The sequence below is a fragment of the Plasmodium inui genome (genome assembly GCF_000524495.1).
Source record: "Plasmodium inui San Antonio 1 unplaced genomic scaffold supercont1.4, whole genome shotgun sequence".
Classification (NCBI taxonomy): domain Eukaryota; phylum Apicomplexa; class Aconoidasida; order Haemosporida; family Plasmodiidae; genus Plasmodium; species Plasmodium inui.
In genome coordinates, this window is record NW_008481838.1 from 316,044 (window position 1) to 337,346 (window position 21,303).

Here is a 21,303-nt window from a genome sequence, read left to right on the forward strand (position 1 = left end):
AAAAGGGAAAAAAAAGTTTCATCCGTGTGGTTCCCACTGTTTCTCTTTCTCTTTATCTCTCTTTCTCTCTGCACCTTTGGAACTCTCCTTGGTGAGGTCAAAACGGAGGCGGAACACGTGCCTGGGGGAGGGAGTATAATACCTTGGTATAGGTGTGCACCGTTTCGTACATTTGAACATTCCCGCGAGGGGGGAGCAGCAGCGGGAGGACGAAGCCATTCCCCGCGAACGGAGTTACAAAAGGAGTTACATGCGGAATTCGCCTGACCAGGTCGCTGTACAATGAAGTATCGCTCAACCCAACTGCCGGATGAAACTGTAGCGGGGAAAAAGAAGCGACACTAAGGAAAGGCAAGCAGCCGCCCCCTCTTTGGTCATCCCTATTAAGCTGTGAATGGGCCAAACGATTTTAATGCCCCCCCCTACGAGTGGGTAGACCCTTTCTTTTGGCGACGAAAACAGCTTGTTCTCACCCCGCGGCGCTAATGGAAAAAGGAGTTTACACTGAAAGTAGGCTACCTTATGCAGCCTTACCCCTTCTGCACGTTCAGCGTGGCTGCGCTGCTCATGGTGGAGTGTCCATCCCTGGCCTGTTTGTAGACCGCTTGCTCACGTCTGCCCCATTTGAAATTGCAGTCAGGACTACTCTGCCCCTTTCTGTTTTTATCCCTTCGCGATCACGATTGAGTAGCGGGTGAACATCTCGCCATGCTCCTCTATTGTGGTCAAGCATGCGATATGCGCACTGCAGAGTTACCGGGTTACTCCCTCTTTGCGATGCACGACGTAGTGAAAGGTGGTATCCACCTACCAGGAACGCATGTTCCATGCAGTGTCCCCACTGCAAGAGGGGCCTTACGAACTAAACGGACACACCTGAGGTTGATGCTGTGACAGTGTCTGTGAAAGTGACTGTGACTCTCCCTAGTCTTCTCGCCAAAATATTGGCCCCCAATTGATCATTTTCCCGCCCGAGAAGAACAAAGCATGTGGGGGTCTCCTTTTCTTTTCGTATTCTCCCATGCAGATGGGCCAACAATGAGGAAGCAACTTCTGCCCTCTCCTGGTACATACATACATGTGTGTGTATTTTTCTTGTCCATTTTCCTCGTCCATTCTCCTTTTCCAGTCTCCTTTTCCAGTCTCCTTTTCCATTCTGCTTGTGCATTTTAACCTTTCCTGTTTCCCCCAAACTGCACATCAGTGCATGTGTAGCCTACCCCATGCGTGGAGATATTTCATGGGGCCCCCTCTGCACACGATGTGCAGGGGAAGGACGGAGTGACACAACACTGTTTGCGAGAGGAAAAAAAAAAAAAAAAGAAAAGAAAAACACTTCTCGATCTGTTCATTTAACCCGTTAACTCCCTAATCACTTCCACACGCGGTTATGCACCTTCCATTCGCCCGCTTCCTGTGCGCATGTGCGAATTGGGGGGAATATCAGGGTGGGCGAGCGAACCGCGCATGCGCTGTGTGTACGTACGGAGGACAAGGAAAAGAAAAGCAAAGCAACGCAAAGCCAAACAGAACAACGGCAAACAAAAAACGCGAAGCGCCAAGTGCGAAGCAAAAGTACACTACCTCCCCCGCAGTCTGTTCAGTGGTCGCTATGCGCGCCACGAGTTCTCTGCCCCACCTCCGTCGCGTCTTGCAAAATCACCATTCAACGCAAGGGAAAGGGTCATCACTAACTTCGCCGAACGTGCACTACGGGCGTGTGCGTCGGTGCATTCGCCCTAACCGGGTAGGCTCAAAACTCACAGGTGTGTAATGGTGTAATGGTGTAATCGCTTCGGCGTGTAACGCTCTCGCCTTTTCATGCACATATGTTCGCCCCCCCCATCCTTGTATGCCCGCACAACCACACAGAAGCACCTTAAGACCTCCCTCCCCTCAGCCAAAATAGAAAAAAAAAAAAAAATTCTTTCCCCAATCGTGGGGTAAACTTGTTTACATTGAAAAAAAAAAAAAAAAAAAAAAAAAAAGAAAAAATACACACAAAGGAAAAAAAAAACAAAAAAAAAAAAAAAAAAAAAAATAAAAAAAAAAAAAAAAAAAAAAAACCCCCCCTATTCACAGAATTTTTTTTTTTTTTCCCCTCTTTGACATCGTGAGAGGGATCCCTTCTTTGTTGTGTAACTCTCTTAACCCCACCACACCCCTCCGTGAGCAGCCACTTTACCCGTCTGTGTATTGTGTACCCGGTCCTACTTGCGCTCGGTCTGTATGGGGTCGTCGAACGCGTTTGTCTCGTTCCACTTTGCATTTTTATTGAGATTATTTTTTTCTCTATCCCTTTGATTCCCTTTTCGCTACCCCTTGTGTATACGGCATCGGACACGCGCAGCTATCCGACAGAACGACTCGCTTGTCTGTGCTGGGACCACCACCGCTACACCCCCTATGTGTGCACCATGAGCCTTTGCAACAACATCGTGGATCTCATTGAGAACAAAAAGGAGGTCATAAAGAAGGAAAAGAAGCAGAGGGCTCTGAGCTGCCGCTATGGGAAGAGTGGCGTTGGGGGAAGCATCGTGGGAGGAAGCGGCATCAGGGGAAGCAGCGTGAGGGAGAAGGCCGCCCGAGGGGGCAGCGTGCAGAATCACCCCGATGCCCAAGTCACGCGTAACACGCTCGTAAAAAGCTTCCTCTCCGCACACAAACAGATCAAGGAGATACAGACACTCAAGGATGTGTCCCTGCAAATGGCAACGTACATCTTCAATGTTGAGATGGAAAAAATAGAGATGATAAAAAAGTGCGACCGATGGAAAACCGTGCCATATGTATATCAAAAGACAGCGGACGATCTTATAGTCAGAAAAAGGGAGTACCTAAAAAAGTTACAAAAATGGCATGGGAAAAATGGGAAGCAAGGGACACAGAGGGAGAGTTGCTCTCCTACAGCTGCCATTAAAAACTGCAGGTCCAGATCAGTCCATCATGATAAGGTGAAGATGAAGAACTCAGTCCGCTTCAACGATCTTATCCGTTCGTGCTCGCAGAGACAGGTGGGTAGCCGTGAATTCGTGACAAATTTTAAAGGCAAAACTGGAGGGTTGGCCGAGGAACAGGGCTGGACGCACCAGCGGAGGAGGAGCAGGAGCAGCATCACGACGAAGCTGAACGGGGAGAACGCAACACAGAGTGAACTGAGCGGCGTAGTTAGCAGTGTTGGCGTTAGCAAGGCAGCCCAGTCAAGTGAAGAGACCAGTGCCAGGGGACGCATCGTGAATTACCTAGGCTGCTTCTACGATGGCGCGCCTGCCGTTCGTGATCCCCCTGAGAATGACCCCCCCGAAGGTGACGGTTCCTCCGGGGCGAACTGCCTGTACTATTACGAGCACGGGGAAGCAGGTGAAGCGGGGGAAGTGAGTGAAGCCAACAACGTTAAGCGTGACGAAGTGAAACCGACGTCCTACTCCACCCAGCAGAATAATCCGCTTCAGAGAAAGAAGTCAAAAAAAGCAAAAGGGACAGATGAAGGGTATCCAACGGAAGAAGGACTCCTGGAAAAGAAGAAAAAAGCGAACCAATATGGTTGCCTCTCCACACCCTACAGTCACAATGGAGGAAGTAACACCAAATCTTCCAGGACAAGTAACTTCCTCAGCATAGGTAACCTCATGCCACAAGTGTGGAGCAACAGGAGAGTGATAAAACACGAATGCTTCAATTTAAAGAGACAGGTATCCTGTGTGAATTTGAAGAAGGCCATTCCTAACTTCGAGCGACACACTGTCTCGTCATTCATCAAGAATCTAAGTGCGCAGAGGTGTATTCATCAGGAGAGGTCCAGAGAGAGGGTCAGCAAAAGGGAGGGCACGACGCTCCACAGTGGGAAGAAGTCTCTACTGGGTTCGAAGCGAGATATTGATGGTACAAAGAGGACGCTTTCCAATGCGAAGCGAACTATGTCCGAGGGAAACGCTCTGACCAGATCGTCCAAAAGGGGACTGTTGGACAAACTGGAAAAATTAAACATCCTAAACGAGCTGAGGAAGATGAATAAGCTGAGTGAATCGTGCCAAGGGAATGTACCACGAGGATGTCTACACGGAGGAGAACTCCACGGGGAAGACCATCTCAGTGACCGCCTTCCCAGTGACCGCCTTCCCAGTGATCACCTGCCCAGTGAGCGGCTCCACGGTGACGACGCCGCATTCGAGGAACTCTGGGACGTCGTCATGGACGAGAAAATCTCCATCTCGAAAAAGAGGGACTCATCCATCAAGAAAAAATTTGGTCACTATCATATTGAGCCCCTTAATGAGAACTACTCCTGGGTGAAGAATCTGAGAAATTACAGCAATTCGATGAACAGAATGAGGGAGATCTCTTGGAAGGACAGCCTCAGGGGAGGTAGCCACAAGGTGGGAGGCTGTCACAAGGGGGGAGGCGGCCACAAGGGGGGCGGTTCGAGGATATCCTTCTCCAAACCCATCAGCAGATTAAACAGTAAAGCGGTCCCGAAGAAGAACAGGACATCCGTCCGAAAGAGCGCCTCACGTGGGGAAAGAACCACTCACCTGAGAAGCAACAGTCAGATGGATAGGATTAATCAGTTGAGTAGCGTCGCCCCGTTGGTTAGACACCCGTCCCCAGCGCTCTCCGAGGACGACCAAACTAACGGAAGCGCTAGTAGCGACGAGGATGATTACGACCACCACGTGCACGTCAAAAGAGGCCTCTGCTGCACGGACTACCCGCCCCTCAAAGAAGGGACGAAGGAAGAGAGGAACCCTAACCCCCTGGAACACCGTAACACAAACAAGGATCCCTCCCTAACGAAAGACACAACAAATCGGTGCGAACCAGGGAAACACTTCCTACAAGCGGAAGATAAATCCCCATTGGAAAAAATGCCTAAACGGAAAAGTTACACACAGATGAATGAAAAAGTTATGAACAAATCAGATAAAAAAGAACAAATTTGGCAAACTTGTCAAACCTGGCAAACTTCGAAAACTTCGCAAACGAAAGAATCTCCTCCTGCACGAGTCTACGAAATCCTCATTAACGTCCCAAAGAGAGACAATGCTGTAGGGTACATGGAGTCCCAGTTTTATTGTGAAGAGGAACCGGTTGCCAATTCGTGTGTCTCCCAGAGTTACAAAAGAGAGGATGGCTCTGCCGCCCATCAAAATCACCTGACTTGTGCAGGTGAAAAGTGCAACGTTGTACAGAACGAATGCATCAATTTGAAGCTGAAAAGGAGACACGTGTATAGGAACAGCGGCGAAAAGGGCAGCGGCTACTGGAGCGATAAGGGTAGCGACAATGATAATCACAACGAAAAGGATAACCTTAATCAGAGCGATAATCAAAACGATAATCAGAACCATAATCAGAACGATCATCAGGACTACCTCTCCAACTGGAAGCAATACGTGAGGGACAACATACAGAGAGTGAGCGACTTTGCCAAGGAGAACAACTGCGCGGGGGTATCTGAGCCCAGCTGCTTTGTTGCAAAGGAGCCAAGGAACCCGTCTGGTGGATTCAAAGCTCCCGATATAAGCAACGTCAATATTGGAATGTCCGAAGACTTTAACGCCAAGGCCATTGTAGACACCGTCAGGAGTAAGATCATTTTCGCAGATGGGGAGGACCATCACAGGGATTCTTCCCTTCTGAAGAAACCTTCCCAGGAGGGGGGGAGAGTCCTCTCCTGCGATAGAAGTCGCAGCATCTGTGATAAATTTATGTTCAGTAGGGAGGCTTCCCCGTTAGAAGGGGCAATGCTAAACGGGGACAACCCCACCCCAGTCAAGGGGAACACAACAGACGACGCACACACCAGAGAGAATGCATTCGGGAAGATCTCCAGTGTAGCACTCTGCCCCCAGAAAGTGGACACACTAAAGAGTGACAGTCAGCACAGCGTCGAAAGTGCATCCCTCAACACAGATCCAGTCGGGGAGGTACTAGATGCCTACTTAGGGGTGATGAAGGCAAATGAATTTATTCGCCAATCCATCTTAAAGAAAGATGAAAGCAAAGGTGCAGCTACCCTTGTGGAGAAGGGCCAAACAGTGCCTTACTCAGATGTGAAATCACCCCCGATTGATAGTCCAGAAGACAAAGTAGACGTTTCCCATCAAGCCGATTACAACGAAATGAATAGGAGACCCACCACATATAGCTTCCCAGTCGCCACGAACGATACAGAAGAGGTGAAGAAACCGGGAAAGGATAAAAACGACATGGTGATGATGATGCCATCTTTGGTGGAATCCAATCAGGACAATTACGTAATGATCAAAAATGTGATACCTATCCCAAAACTGAAGTTAGACAAGATCCAACAGAGCAAAAATTTCAACTCCTACGAAATAGGCTATGTGAAGGAATCACAGGGTGGGTTCGCAGTTTCCCATCGTGAGGGTAACCCTTCCGATGTAGATCCAAGAGGGAAAGCGAACATGCCGAATGTGACATGCTTCAATAGGAACCTGTTTGGAGTGACCAATCCGACGTGCTTCCCCATCATCACCTGCAACAACATTGCAATTAAGGGTTCGATGGACCCCTTCCTTAGCAAAATGAATTGCTTGGGTGGCACTGATCCGAATGAATCCCCAAAGCAAGACAATGAAGTGGGTGCAGATAAAGACCTACTTCATCTGGAGAGTAAGTACGCACGAACCCCTGGCGGAGTGCCTCCAATAGGTCCGAAGAAACAGGTTCATCTGCCTGACGAGCCATCACAGCAGAACAGCAGAATGCCTAGCAGGTCCACTACCATTCACTGTGATGAGAACAACTCGAATGGAGAAAATGGGTTCACTAGACTAAGGACGAATATTACCGATACAACGAACTTCCCTTCCAACAAGACCAATTTTATGATGGGCGATCTTCCCCTAAACTCGAGGAAACCACCTGATGAGTGGGACCATCTCCCTCACAAAGAAGTTAAAAAAGAAGAGGGTGGTGCTCCTGACCAGAGTGAGAACATATCCCTTCAGCGTGCCTCTTCCGCGACCTCAAGAGTGTCTGCTTCTACGCTGCCTATAAATAAGGGGTTCACTAAGGAGTACCAAGACTTCCGACGTGACAGCAGCATCCCCCCTGGTGCTGTCTCGAAGCCGAACTTGAATTGCATGCAGCGAGGACAGTCCCTAGCTGATCTTCTCTGCGGTGACGTCTCGCTAGGGCTACCCTCCGGCAGGTGTGTAAGCGGGTGTGTAGACGTGTGCGGATATGCGGCCCCTGGGGGGCCAGCGAAAGGGTTCCCCGGAGGAGGGGTCACGAGGGAGGTACTCTCTACCCAGGAACCTCTCAATGACCCCCTCAACAGGGAAGCAAACAAGAGGGGAGCAAACAATAAGCAAGAAAAAAAGGAACCACTCACCAATGAATCACCCCTCCACAAGGAAATCCCGAAGAACGAAGCACCCCCCGATGAACCCCTCACCAATGAAGCACAGAAGAAGGAATCACCCCTCAACAAGGAGCCACCCGCCAGAAAGTCCTACACCAGCATGATTCTGGGCTTTTTTGGAATAAAAACAGCAAACGAAAAGAGCAAAGAAGATCGAGGTGGAGAAAACAAGATGGAAGGATCGAACAAAAAGATAGCGACATGCTCCAAAAAGGTCTCAAACAATGTGATAAGTAGTCAGGTGCCCATTTTCTTCAGGAAGAGTTACCAAAACACACGTGCAAGCGATTGCTACGTGAAGAACCTTCAATGTGGAAGCGTCTCCCTGGGAAGATCCAACGGCTGTGTCTTTCCCTCCATGACCGGCTTTGTGAAGAATGAACAGAGAAAGACTACCACCATAGGTAGCGCACCGAAGGAAGCAAACGGACCAAATCAAGCAAACGCCCCAAATCAAGCAAATGCACCAAATCAATCAAATGCACCAAATCAAACAAACGGACCAAATCAAGCAAACGGTCCAAATCAAACAAACGCACTTCTTACAGATGGGTCCTGTTTGGACATGTCTCTCATCAGTAGAAGGAGCTTCTCCACCCACTGCCCTAACATGGACGTCCTGGAAAACGGGGGAAGCATGTGCAATATTGGGTTCATTCCGAGGGGTGCTAAACAGGTGAATGGATATTACCTCACGCGCAATGGAGTCATGTGCAGTAGGGTCGCGGATCTGCACGTGAAGCCCATGAGATACGGGAGCCATTTGAGGGGCGGACCAAACTGGCAAAATGGGCGAGACGGACCAAACAGGCCAAATGAACCAAACGGGCAAAATGGACGAAATGAACGAAGCGAACGAGACAGCTTCGACCGTGGTAGTGGAGGAGGAAGACGAGATGGAAGAGATGGGCGTGATGGACCACTCCCCCCGAAGTTCGACACCAGCGGAGACGCACCGGGGGGAAGCGCTGCGAAAGGATGCATAGAGGTGCACGTCGCAAAGAGGAATCTTCCACTCGTAATGGGAAACTCTCTGGCGCCGCTTCCAAGTAGGAGGGACGAAGTGGCCAATCCAGGGAAGAAGGACCTTCCCCCGCAAGTGGCTAGCTACGTGACTGGCCAAGCTAACAGATTTGTGAGCGAGATGGAAGATGAAGATGTGGTGCTACGAAGGATTGCCTCGCGATGTAGCAGTCGGAGTGCCCCTAAATGGGGAGTTCCCTACGCTAGAGGCAATGCCAGCGGTGGAGACGATCTCATCCGTGGAGGCGATCTCATCGGTAGAGCCAATCTCAACAACAGTAAGATCACACCAAGTGCCTCCATCCAAAGGTACCAGAGCGAAAAGTATGAGACCAGGAGAACAAACGGAAGTCACTCCGATAAATATGCAACGGACATGTCACAGGGGAAGCCCCTCGAGGTATCCTCCAAAGTTAAGACTCCAGAAAATCCTCCTCATGTGGACATAACGAACCAGCAACCCTTTCTAGTGAACGGAATCACTACTCAAACTCAAGGAAGGATTGGGACACTTCCTCCTATGATAACCCAGTTGGAAAAGAAAGAAACACGACTCCCTTTTGTTCCTGCACCCAGTGCGGTGCAATATAATCGGGCCGTTCTCATAACTCAACCAAGGACAACGACAAATGATCTCATGACCCCAAGTGAGAAGTACGAAAAGAACCTGGGAAACACACACTGGGATGGGAGACCCTTACCGATGCGTAACGCACCCGCAGATCTGAGTGGAACATCTGAGTATGTCCGCACGAATAGGTTTTCAGCTTCGTTCGGAGAAACCAACCAAGAAATTAAGAAGAAAGGGGGAAGCATGCTGCAGCCAAGGGAGGTGCTTCCAGGGGGGGCTAAACAGGTGCAGGGGGAGGGAGAGGAAAGTGGAGTAGACGAAGAGGAGGCAGTGGAGGATGATGAAGAGGCGGAGGAGGAGGACGAAGAGGAAAGTGGTGTAGACGAAGAGGAAAGTGGTGTAGACGAAGAGGAAAGTGACGTAGACGAAGAGGAAAGTGACGTAGGCGAAGAGGAAAGGGACGTAGACGAAGAGGAAAGTGACGTAGACGAAGAGGAAAGTGACGTAGACGAAGAAGAGGAAGAAGACGAAGTGGAAAGTGGAGTAGACGTGGAGGATGAAGAAGAAGAGATTGAAGACGAAGTGGAAAGTGGAGTGGAGGTGGAGGAAGAGGACGAAGAAGAGGACGAAAGTGCCGAAGGGGAAGAGGAGACGGAAGAGGAGCAAAAACAAGTGGACGAAGAGGAAAGTGAAGTCAACGAAGAAGAAAGTGAAGTCAACGAAGAGGAAAGTGAAGTCAACGAAGAAGAAAGTGAAGTCAACGAAGAAGAAAGTGAAGTGGAGGATGAAGAAGTGGATGAGGAAGATGAGGATGCAGATTTGGACGAGAAAGTGGAAGAAGAGGATGAAGAAGTGGATGAGGAAGATGAAGATGCAGAGGGGGACCAGGAAGTGGAACAAGAGGAAGAGGAGGTGGAGGATGAAGAAATGGATGAGGAAGATGAAGATGCAGAGGTGGACCAGGAAGTGGAACAAGAGGAAGAGGAGGTGGAGGATGAAGAAGAGGAGGAGGAAGAAGAGGAGGAGGAAGAAGATGAGGAGGAAAAAGATGAGGATGAAGAGGTGGATGAGGAAGAAGAGGAGGAGGAAAAAGAGGAGGAGGAAAAAGAGGAGGAGGAAAAAGATGAGGAGGAAAAAGATGAGGATGAAGAGGTGGATGAGGAAGAAGCGGAGGAGGAAGTGGAGGAAGAAGAGGTGGAGGAAGAGGAAAGTGGAAGTGCAGAGGAGGCTATTGAAGAAGAAGAAGAAGAAGGAGAGGAAAGTGACGTCGAGGAAGAAGAAGAAGAAGTTGACAGTGCGAAGGAGGCAGAAGAAAACGAGGAAGTTGACAGCGACGAAGCTGACCACGCTGGTGACGCCGACGACGAGGCGGACGCGGAGGAACCCTTCCGTGAGTACCAGAATGTTCCAAGGCAAAACAAGTCAGGGAAAAACACATCAGAGCAAAGCGTCTTCCTTCGCAAAGACACCAACTGTGTGGAAGACAACGGGGGAGACGCCAACAACTACCTGCACGGAAGTGCTCACACGATAAACTCAGATGCGATGCGAAGGGAAAGCAACGAATCGCACACGTTACCGGAGGAGGAAACCTTCACATTGTCACCAAGTCATTCCGATGGTGAAACGGAAGAAGGACGTGTCTTATGTGCATATATGTCTAGAAAGAATCTAAACTCTGAAATATCTCCACGTGACAACATGGTACGAAGTGGCGTCAGTGGTTGCACAAGCGAAGAGCATAGAGGAGCGCACCACACAAATGCGGGGGAGAGCCACCTCCATCCCGGTGCAGGTTTCCCTAAAGAACAGAAGAAGGACAACGCATGTGATGCCTACGGGTCATATAAATACCTAGACGAAATTGCCAAACAAATGGAACTAGAAAAAAAAGGCAACGAAGAGCTGAAGAAGAAGCTGCAGGAGCAGATACTCATACAAAGGAGCCTCGTCCGAATAAAGGAACAGCAGAAGGTGTACCTGGAACTCCTCAAGAAGAACGAGGCTCAAAATGGAAAAGGGAAGGCCCCAGTCCCGCAGTTCGGGCTTCAGTGATCAGCTAAACAGCGCACATGAGGGGGATGCAGCGGTGTGTGTGTGTAGCGCTTTGTTTGTGTACCCCCTTGTGTGTGCAGCACCCCTCCAGAGGGCCTTTCTCCAACTCCTTTTTAACCTCTCCACTTGAACGCCCTTTTTTTCGACACCTCTACTTGGACGAATGCAGTGCGCGATGAACAGCTCCTTCCCCTCTGATGAGGCCATCGTGCATACCTCCACTTTCGCAAATGTCCCCAAAGTTAAATGACGAACAACTTTTTCTTTTTTTTTAACGTGTAAAGACATAAATTAAAATTTGTTAATGCTTCGTAAAAATGGAGCAGTTTTTTTTGTTTTCTTTTTTTTTTTTTTCCTTCCACATGACTGTAGAATTTAAAATGGCTGAATAATGAGAGGTGGGTAAGGGGGACTCCCCGGAGAGTGATTAACAAAGGAGGATTGACTTCCTCGGGGAGGGGGGAAAGAAACGTCCCAGGCGCTTTCGCAGTAAAGCTAACACTGCTATTCCGCCTGGACTTGCACAAAAAAAAAAAGAAGGCTCAAGGGTTTTTTCTCCTATATCATCACAAACTGCGTTGCACCGCAATGCAATGCGCCTCACCATCCTACGTTAAGTCCACCGCCCCATCCGGCGTCAACTCGACATTCGGCTCAGCATTCATCTTGGATTTTATGTGGTAAAGAAAGTGTACCTTCCATTTGTCCAGCTTCGTGATGCGGTCATACTCGTGCACAACTTCCTCGAAATATTCTACGTCCTGTTCTGTCACAGCCTCGATAATATTATCCAGGAATTTTTTCTCCCTCGAATTTAAAAAACGTGGGTCATTCATGCAGTACTTGTCGATGGCGATTTTCGCGTTGACCAAGTCCCCCAGCACCACGTGTAAAATGCCTGCCTTTATGTAGTAGTCCCTCGCGCCGTACTGCAGCAGCGTGCTCTTCAGGGCCTTCTCCGCTTCGTTCTCGAAGATCTGCACGGGGAAAAGATCAGGGGGAGAAACATGTGCGTACGTACCAAAAAACGTACATCCCTATGGATAAACCTCATATGTTCCCATTTGCACACGACCGTCATGGAGAGTACCGCCACACCACCCCTCCTTCCTTACCGAGATGGCCTCCTCATGCTGCCCACTGTACTGCGAACTCAGCTCCGCGTACTTCACGATGCACTGCGTGTAGACGGACCTATGGAACAGTTACAAAATGATGGGCCTATAATGGGGCCACTTAAAATGCATTTTCGCATGAACAGGTAAGGCAAAGTGCACTTTTTTTTTTTTTTTTATTTCTCCTTTTGGCTAGTTGTACAGCTAGCTGACTGATTACTTGGAATATTCGTCCATTTCGAAGTAGTATGCCGCTTTTTTGTAGTACTTGGACGCATTGGCATATTCGTACAGATCTTCGTAAATTTCCGCGACGTTCTTTTCGCACTTTCCGCAGTTGGAGAAGCGCCCAATGGCTGCGTACATGTTGACAGCCTCTTCGATATGTTTTATGGCCTCTGCATGGAACAGGGGGGGTGGGGAAATTCGATGATGATAAAGTCATCGAACAGAACATACCCTAGTGGCGATGCGCTCAAACTAATGACGTCTCGTTAAAAGCGTTTGTGTTCCCTGTTCATACAAGGGGGGCGATCCCTACCCATTTTGTCATATTTTTTGGCTATATTCCCCGCTTCCAAGTACGCATTCGCGCAGTAGCTCGTCTCGTTGTTGTTTCTGTGCAGGACGGCGTTCTTCAGGATGCACGCGGTGGCCTCCTTCCCTGCAAGGTGGGTCGTTTCCAATGGGGGGGGAGTGAATAAGCAACAGTGCTAATGAAGGGCAATGCTAATGAAGAGCAGTGCTAATGAAGGGCAATGCTAATGAAGAGCAGTGCTAATGAAGGGCAGCGACAACCAACGGTCGGGTTAACCAGACGTGCGCGTTGCAACACAGCGTGCACCTCCACACACGACCAGCGTCAGTTCCTCCGAGCGGGAACTACGACTCGGCGACGGGGAAGGAGGACCAGACCTCTCTTTCTCCATCTGGCCATGTGTCACCCCGTCCCGTCTCACCCCAAAATTGCTCACGAAAAAAATGCTTCTTTACATTTGTGGCACAGTTTGTACTTGTTGGCGGCCAAGTTGTAGCAGTTGATCATTTCGTCCGTATTGTCGGCCCCAAAAAAGGAAGAGAGGAACCCCTTCTTGTTTAGCTGTTCGGCCTTTTTTTCCAGCTCCCTTGCCTCGTATTCCATTGTATGTGCGTAGGAAGGATCTCACCATGAACTGACGCCTTCGGCAGCGAATCGGCCTGTGTTCTTTAAGCGCGCAGCGAACGCGCCTATCGTACACGTAGAAGCGAATTCGCTAAGGGGAAAAAATGGCGATCGCGAAATGGCATCGAACGTTCACCTTAACTTTGCCATGTTTTCACTTTTCCTGTCATCCTCTCTTATGCAATGGTGATATAAGCAGTGTAGAGTAGCACATTTTGGCAATACTGCCGCTAATTTTTTTTTTTTTTTTACCAGTTGGCTGCCTCCATGCGTTATATTTTTACTATCCGTCCCAATTGTGGCACAACCTTTATGCCGCATTCACAAGAGCTGTTTATTTTAACTGCAAACCGGCACAAAACAACCCCTCCAATGGCATTCTCTGTAAGTCTCAGGAATTTTTTTATATACAATTGGTTTTGTCACCCTGGATATGATTCCCCTTCCAATTTCCCCTTGTTTGGTAAAGTGCTTCACAAAGTTTGTGTTCCCCAATGTTACCTGACTGTTCAGGCATATTTTTGAGGCGACTTTTTCCCCCGTGAGGGGAAAATACACTCACTATATATATTTGCGAAAGGACAAATATATGTGTGAAATAGCTTTATTATTACTCCCTTTTTTTTTTTTACGTGCTATGCATGGTGTGACACCTCTCTCCCTTTATGAGGTGTATCGGCTTTATGTTTGCAGTCCACCCCCTTCCCCTTTTTTTGCGACAGATGGATGGGGGGAAACTCACGTATGGAACGAAGCTGTCTTCATGTGCAGTTAGAGATACTTCTCCACAGCTGCATGACGGTGTGGAGAAGTTGAAAAGAAGAGACCACCAAATGAAACTTCCCCACCTGGACAGCCCCACCGAGTTGTTAAACGGGATAATAAGGTCTGTTTTACACGTGTCTCTTCTTTAATAGAGAAGAAATTTACTTCTAAGAAAGACCATAAAATGACGTCCAAATTAAGAAAACCCAACGGGTAACCGACTTATCGAGCCTTTGTAATACACGGAAAAAAGAAATGGCAAAACTATGGAGAAAATTCCAAAACGATGGAAAAGAATAACGAACGGAAAAAAGAAAAAAAAAAAAAAAAAAAAAAACAATATTCCCCGTAACATTTTCACCTGAACGGTTCAGGCAAAAATGAGCAAAAAGAGGGGCTTACCCTGTGTTGAGGTAAACTGAATATTTTTTCTCTCTCTCTCTTCCTTCTAAAGGGAGAACATAACTGGTGGGTACGTCGAAACACTATCGATATGTACGCGCAAAAGGAGATTTTCCATATGTGTAGCATGCCAAGTGTGGGTAATCTTTCGTCTTTCCGTTTGGTGTACCCCCCCAACCACGGATGGTTAAAGTGGTATGTGACTGCCCAAGTTCTCGCACCTCTCAGAGCTTCAAATGGGGAAAATCAGCCCCCCCTCCCTTACACACCATTTGGAATGAACTGTTGTCAAATTAGCTACATATAACGTACAAAGCAAACGCATTAGCGACTTCCCAACGGCGACGTTGCTGCACTTTTGTTTTTTAAATCCCCTGTGTCATGTCCCCTACACCCCCGCACAACATAAGCAAAAGATTTGCACGTATTCAAGCTGGAAAAAAAATATGGGAAAAAAAAAAAAAATGAATAAATAAAAAGCCGTCTCTTCAGCTCCCCAGTGCTAATTCATCGGAGGCAGTGTCCCCCCTTTCGCTTGCATTCCACTCCACTATATCGCGCACATCCAAATCGAAGTAACCATCGATGGTCGTGGTAAAAAAAAAGAGTGACTAAATGATAGGCAACTCTATTGAGCAGTACCCTAAGGTAATCTCACTGTGCTATGCACATCACTGAACGAGAGGATAAAACGGGTGAACTACTAACAATCACAAAGTGGAGGAGAAAGGCGAAAGAGACAATAACCCATGTTTGTCCCACCTGTGGTGTGCTACGGGAGCAGAGGATTCATGCATGAGCACACAGGGGCCCAACCACCCGTCAGACACTCCGATACGAGGAAATGGCCCAATCGCACATTTGGCCTCCCCCCTGCGGAGCCGTAACATCTGGGAAAATTAAAAATGAACGGGCATGTTAGCGCGTAAAAAGAGGTGTGAACGTGCGTGGACCCGCGTGGATCCTCGTGGATCCTCGTGGACCCACTTCTGAATCGCCGATCTTTCTCATTCAGGCCGGGTGTTATCCCCCCCACAGTGCTCGCCCCCTGGACCACCGTGAAAAGGCATTTGCCAGAAACATTTACAACTGCCAATAGACGCTCTTCTTGGTGTTAAGGTTGGCAAAAGAGGTGAAGTCAGTCGGGCCGCCTCCCTCCTGGGACCACTCCTCGTGTCAGTGCCAGCATTCATAATGGCACAGCAAACGCAGCATGCCCCGAGCGCTTGGCAAAACATTTGGCTGCTCTCTCCAGACTCAGGCAGAAAGGGGGGTTCCCAGTGCGACGCTCCGACCTGGCATGATATTATGTAGGTACATGTAAAGGTATGTAAATATGACGTGTGTATTTGTGTATTAATGTATTTGTGTATTTATGTATTTGTGTATTTAGGTATTAATGCTTCCCCCCTTGGAAATCTTCAAGCCTCTTTCCCCACCTGAATTCTCCGCATCAGCGCAACCGATTCTCCCCCGCCCTTCTTCCCTTCGCATCTCCCCTGTGAAGGCCCTTTGAACGGGGATCCCAAGACAGAGGAATCCCGGGGGGAGCTTAAATTGTCCAAGGCGTGGACCCAAAGGCGTGGATCCCTCCGCGCAAGGCTCCCGGGCGAAGGCTTCGGGCCCACGCACACACGGCAAGAGTACACACGGGAGAGTACACACGGCGAGAGTACACACGGCGAGAGTACACACGGCGAGAGTACACACAGTGAGAGTACACGCCGGTATGGCTAAGCGGAGGGGGGCAAACAGAAGCGAAAAAAAAGGGCGAGCCGAATAGAGGATAAGCTAAGAAAAGCTATGCCAAGGTGGCCGCACCTGAGCAAAGGATAACAAGTGGGCCCATGTGCTAGAGAGCCGCGGATCAATACCGCCCTGCCGGAGCATGCCAAGAAAAAAAAAAAAAAATCCACACCAGCGCCATCCGGAAGAGGACCTACCGGAGGATCACCAGAGAGGAGGCCACGAGGGGAAGGCCCAACGTAAGACCATCGCGAAGAGCCTCTAAGGACGCCCGCGCGAGGAAGGTGAAACGGAGGGGTGAAAGGGCGAGGTCCAACTACAAGGCCAAACTACAAGGCGAAGTTCAGACGCTACTGCTTACACCCCACTGCTTACACCCCACTGCTTAAACGCCGCCGCGTGAGCGTCTCTGCCTGGGGGCTGCCAAGATGAGGGACGCCATCAGCGCCGTGGAGGCGAAGGAGCTCTTGGTCGAAGAGGATGCAGCGAACACGCAGACACTAAGCCTCATGAACGGGGGGATACCAGACCTCTTAGCAGTAGACCGATTAGAAGTAGACCGCTCCGCAAGCGCAGCGGAGAGGGACATCAATGGAGCATTAAACCCCCACACGCTGAGCATAGAGAACAAGAAAAACTCGAGGATAATAATTGACCGGCTCATATTAGAGAACTTTAAAAGCTACTCCGGAGTAAAGGTCATTGGACCGTTCTACAAGAAGTTCAGTTGCATTGTGGGTCCGAATGGGAGTGGCAAGAGCAACATTATCGATGCCATGTTGTTTGTGTTTGGACGTCGGGCGAAGAAAATCCGGCAGAACAAGCTCTGCGACCTGATTCACAGTTCGAAGTACTCCATGCATAACGAGTACACGAAGGTGTCGATCCAGTTCAGGACCATCTCGGAGGGGGGAGAGCAGTGTAATGACCCATCGCAGCAGGAGGGGCGAGCGAAGTGGGAGGGGTCAGAGCAATGGGATGGACAAGAGCAGTGGGATAGGCCAGCTGAGTGGCAACCCCCCCCCCTGGAGTCGCCCCAACATTTCACCATCAGCAGGGAAGCCACGGCGGACAATCAATCTCGGTACCGAATAAACGACAAGGTGGTGACGCAGAAGGAGGTATTCGATCTGTTGCTCCAAAAGGGGATCGATCTAAGGAACAACCGCTTCCTCATCCTGCAGGGGGAAGTAGAGCAAATCTCACAAATGAGTCCCAAAGGAAACAAAAATGAAGAAGGACTCCTCGAGTATCTAGAAGACATCATAGGGACCAACTCCTACATAGAAGGAATAAATAATAGCCTAGAAGAGCTTGAAAGAAGTGAAGAAGTGTATCATGATAAGGTGAACCGATTGAAGCATGTTTATAACGAACTGAAGGAATTAGCTGGACCGAAGAAGGAAGCAAAGTATTACGTGCAGTTGCAGAAGTTTACCTATAAGCTAAACATATTGATCGTGAAGAAAGACAAATTCGAACTAGCCAAAAGGATCTCAATAAAAGAAGAGGAACTAGCCAAATATGTGAAAGAAAAGGAACAACACAACGTAGTGTACGCAACGTTACTCAAGGAGAGAAAAGAAATGAATATCATTTTAAGTTCTCTAGAAAATGAAGAGAGCGAAATTATAAGAAGAAAAAACAAAGTAGACAATGAGTTCAAAGTGTTGACGACTCAGGATGAGAACGTGAAGAAGGAGTTACTCATCGTTGTAGAGAAAATCCAGAATCTGTATGTCAAGAGGGAACAGCTCAGGGAGAAAGACATCCCTCTATATAAGAGCATAATCGAAAGCAAACAAAAGATTCTAAATGTGCTAAAAAGAGAGAACATTCCAAAATTAGAGAGACAACTAGAAAAGTGTGAGGAAGAAATGGAGAAATACAATGAAGAAATCAAAACAGACACGGATAGGATTAATACCATTTACTCCAATGAAGAGAAGAAGTTAGCTCCCCTTCAAAACAGTTACGACGATTTGGTCAGAGTTACCTCTGAGTATAGCAATCGATCCAATCTTATAGAGAAGAAACAAAGGGAATTTTTAGCTCATCAAGAAAATCTCAAGTATCTACAAACGAAGCTGCTCAACGAGATGAAGGAGATCGATGTCCAATTGAAACACATGAGTAAGGTGGAATCGGAGAAGAGGAAAGCTCTCCACGCGAAGGAAGAACTAGTAACTCGGATAGACAACGAAACAGAACAGGTAACCAACAAATTGGTTAACCTAACGGTGAAGTACGAAACGATGAAGAAAGAACTCAACACAGATAGAAGTCTGAGTAAGTTACACGAACTGATTTACCATTTGAAGAAGACAAAGATTAAAGGCATTCATGGAGTCCTTGGTGATTTAGGATCCATCGATCCTAAGCATGAGAAGGCTTTCCTCATCGCAGGAAATAATTGCACCGACTTTGTTGTGGTGGATAAGCCACATGACGCTGTGCTGCTTTTCGAACAAATGAGGAAGCACAACCTCGGACGAGTGAACGTATTATCTCTCTCCATTTTGGAAGCCAATTTATTACCAGTGATGAAGAAACATGATGAGAATTACACCCCTCTCCTCCCCAACGTTCACAGACTTATTGACTTCATCCGATTTAAGGACGAGAAATACAGAGTATGCTTCTACTACGCTGTGAAGGAAACCCTCGTGGCGAACACTCTAGAGGAGGCACACGTCATCGGATATTCACACAAAAGGAGAGTCGTCACGGTCGGGGGAGAGCTAATCGAAAATGACGGTCGTATTTGCGGGGGAGGGCTTCTAAACAAGCAAGGGAAAGGAGCAGGTTGGGGGGGGAGAACATCCGTGCGAAAGAGTTGCGGAAACGCTGGGACAGAAGAACAGGGAAGCCACTGCAGTAGCTCCTTCTTCAGAGCCGAGGCCCCTTCTCAGTATGACCAAAACGATGTCGCCAAGACGGAAGGGGACATTAAGGAGGCAAACAAAACTATGGAGGACCTGAAGCTGCGCAAGGGAAACCTCCTCAGTGAAATTAAGGAAATAACGACTCTTATAGAGGACAACGAGTGTAAGCTAGAGATTGCGAAGAAGCGAATCGAGAATTGCAAAAAACAACTGAAAGACATCGATGGGCAGTTACAAAACTCCGATGTGCCGGAACTCACTCCGGAGGAGAAAAAGGAACTGGAACATATCAAAGAAATGATAGAACAAAAAAACGACGAAAGGAACAAAGTCGAGATTCTTCTCAAAGCACAGGAGAGTAAAGTGAAGATGTACTATGAGCAGCTGCAGAACGTTGGGGGAGAAAAGAAAAAGACACTTAAGAATAAGTTTATGTACGCGGAGCGACAACTAAACATCACCCGGGATGAAATAGCCAAGCACAGCAGTGAAGAGGTGAATGCCCTAGCCAATCTGCAGAAAGGAGAGAAAGACATTCTCAAGTTTACAGACGAGATTGAGGAATATGAAAAGAACGAAAAAGAACTAGAGAGTGAGCTCAAGGATTTAGAGACAAAAGGGTGCATGGTCTATGAAGAAATAGAAAAGATGGAGAAGGAGGTAGCGAAAGTGCAAGCCCAGATGGAGGAGAACCAAAAGAAGAAGCAACAAATTGATGAGAACATTTCCAAGAAGGATCTAGAGAATGTGGATCTAGTGTACAAGACAGAGAATCTACAGAAAGAAATAGAACAGCTCCGACTCAGGGGTATCGCCTACGAAGGGAAGATTGATGAATACACGAGACTGATTGAGCAGGCCGATCGGGTCGTCGTGGAGAACAAGCCGTGCCGCGCCAGCGGCGGGGCCAGCGCCGACCAGAGCACCGACGAGGAGAGCAGCCAGGAAAGCGGAGAGGAAAGCGGCGAGGAGGGAAGTAAGGAAGACCTCGAGGATGGCCTTGACGATCATGATGATGGCGCGGTAGGGGGCAAACGAAAGCGCAGCTCGGAGGGCGCGGCACAGAGCAGAAAGCGGAAGAGGGGGAGCGCCGAGGAAAGCGGCGACGGAAGTGGTGACGGAAGTGGTGACACACGGGGTGGCGATCGGGAGAGCGACGCGGAAGGGGGCGACCCCCGCCAGCGTGACGAGGACCAGGAGGAGGAGCTCAAAGCCCTGGAGGACATGGCGTGCGACAACGAAGAATGGAGCGATCTCGAAAGCGAATACGACTATGCGAATGTGACGGATGAGCAACTGCAATGTATGAACAGAAAAGAAGTTGAAAACAAACTAGAGAGTAAGTTACGGCTTCTACAGAAGAAGGCCCCAAACCTTAAGGTCTTCCAGGATTACAACGTGAAACTGTATGACTATATAAAGAGAAGAAAAGATGTCTACAAGTCAAGGAAGAAGAAGGACAAATTAAAGAAACACTATGATAACCTATGCAATAAGAGAAGGAAGGAGTTCCTCCTCGCATTCAACATCATCGCTGCTAAGCTAAAAGAAATGTATCAAATGATCGCCATAGGTGGAGATGCAGAATTAGAGATCATCGATTCATCCGAAATCTTTAATGAAGGGATTCTTTTCTCCGTTCGACCTCCCAAAAAAAGCTGGAAACATATACAGAACCTATCCGGAGGAGAAAAAACTCTTAGCTCCTTAGCTCTTGTCTTTGCTCTACACTACTTCAAGCCAAACCCTATTTACTTTATGGACGAGATCGATGCAGCACTTGACTTCAAGAATGTCTCCATCATTTCTCATTACATTAAGACGAAAACCAGCGATGCGCAGTTTATCGTCATCTCTTTGCGAAATCAGATGTTTGAGCTGTGCGACAGGATGATTGGCATTTACAAGACAAATGACATAACCAAATGCATCACCCTTAACCCTCGGAGGTTCCAGGGGGATCAGCCAGAGGAAGAGGCGCAAGAACTGGGAGAAGAAGAAGTGAGCACAGAGGAAGAGGCAGAAAAAGTGAACCAACTCGAGGACCAGGCGAATCCATACGTGACGGTGCCGATGTGAACGATGAATTGGGTAGCTTCTCACTGGGTGACCTCTCACTGGGTAGCGCCACTGCTCGAATCGGCTATCACCGGGGGACGTCCCGCGAGGCACACACACACACACAACCA

General features: G+C 48.4%; 3 protein-coding genes across 3 annotated transcripts; 2 read left to right on the forward strand and 1 right to left on the reverse strand.

Annotated features, from left to right (window-relative positions):
• Window positions 1-2,417: 2,417 nt before the first annotated feature.
• C922_01231 (hypothetical protein) lies at window positions 2,418-11,039 on the forward strand (the record flags this gene model as incomplete). Its single annotated transcript, XM_008816839.1, has 1 exon — window positions 2,418-11,039. One exon carries the CDS (start codon window positions 2,418-2,420, stop codon window positions 11,037-11,039), a length of 8,622 nt encoding a protein of 2,873 aa, XP_008815061.1.
• Window positions 11,040-11,647: 608 nt separating this feature from the next.
• On the reverse strand, window positions 11,648-13,295 carry C922_01232 (hypothetical protein; the record flags this gene model as incomplete). Its single annotated transcript, XM_008816840.1, has 5 exons — window positions 11,648-12,016; window positions 12,155-12,233; window positions 12,375-12,552; window positions 12,696-12,818; window positions 13,148-13,295. The coding sequence occupies 5 exons, from the start codon at window positions 13,293-13,295 to the stop codon at window positions 11,648-11,650; spliced, it is 897 nt and encodes a 298-aa protein (XP_008815062.1).
• Window positions 13,296-16,657: 3,362 nt separating this feature from the next.
• Window positions 16,658-21,193, forward strand: C922_01233 (structural maintenance-chromosome 4; the record flags this gene model as incomplete). The annotated part of the gene is made up of 1 exon (XM_008816841.1): window positions 16,658-21,193. The coding sequence occupies one exon, from the start codon at window positions 16,658-16,660 to the stop codon at window positions 21,191-21,193; it is 4,536 nt and encodes a 1,511-aa protein (XP_008815063.1).
• Between the last annotated feature and the right edge of the window lie 110 nt (window positions 21,194-21,303).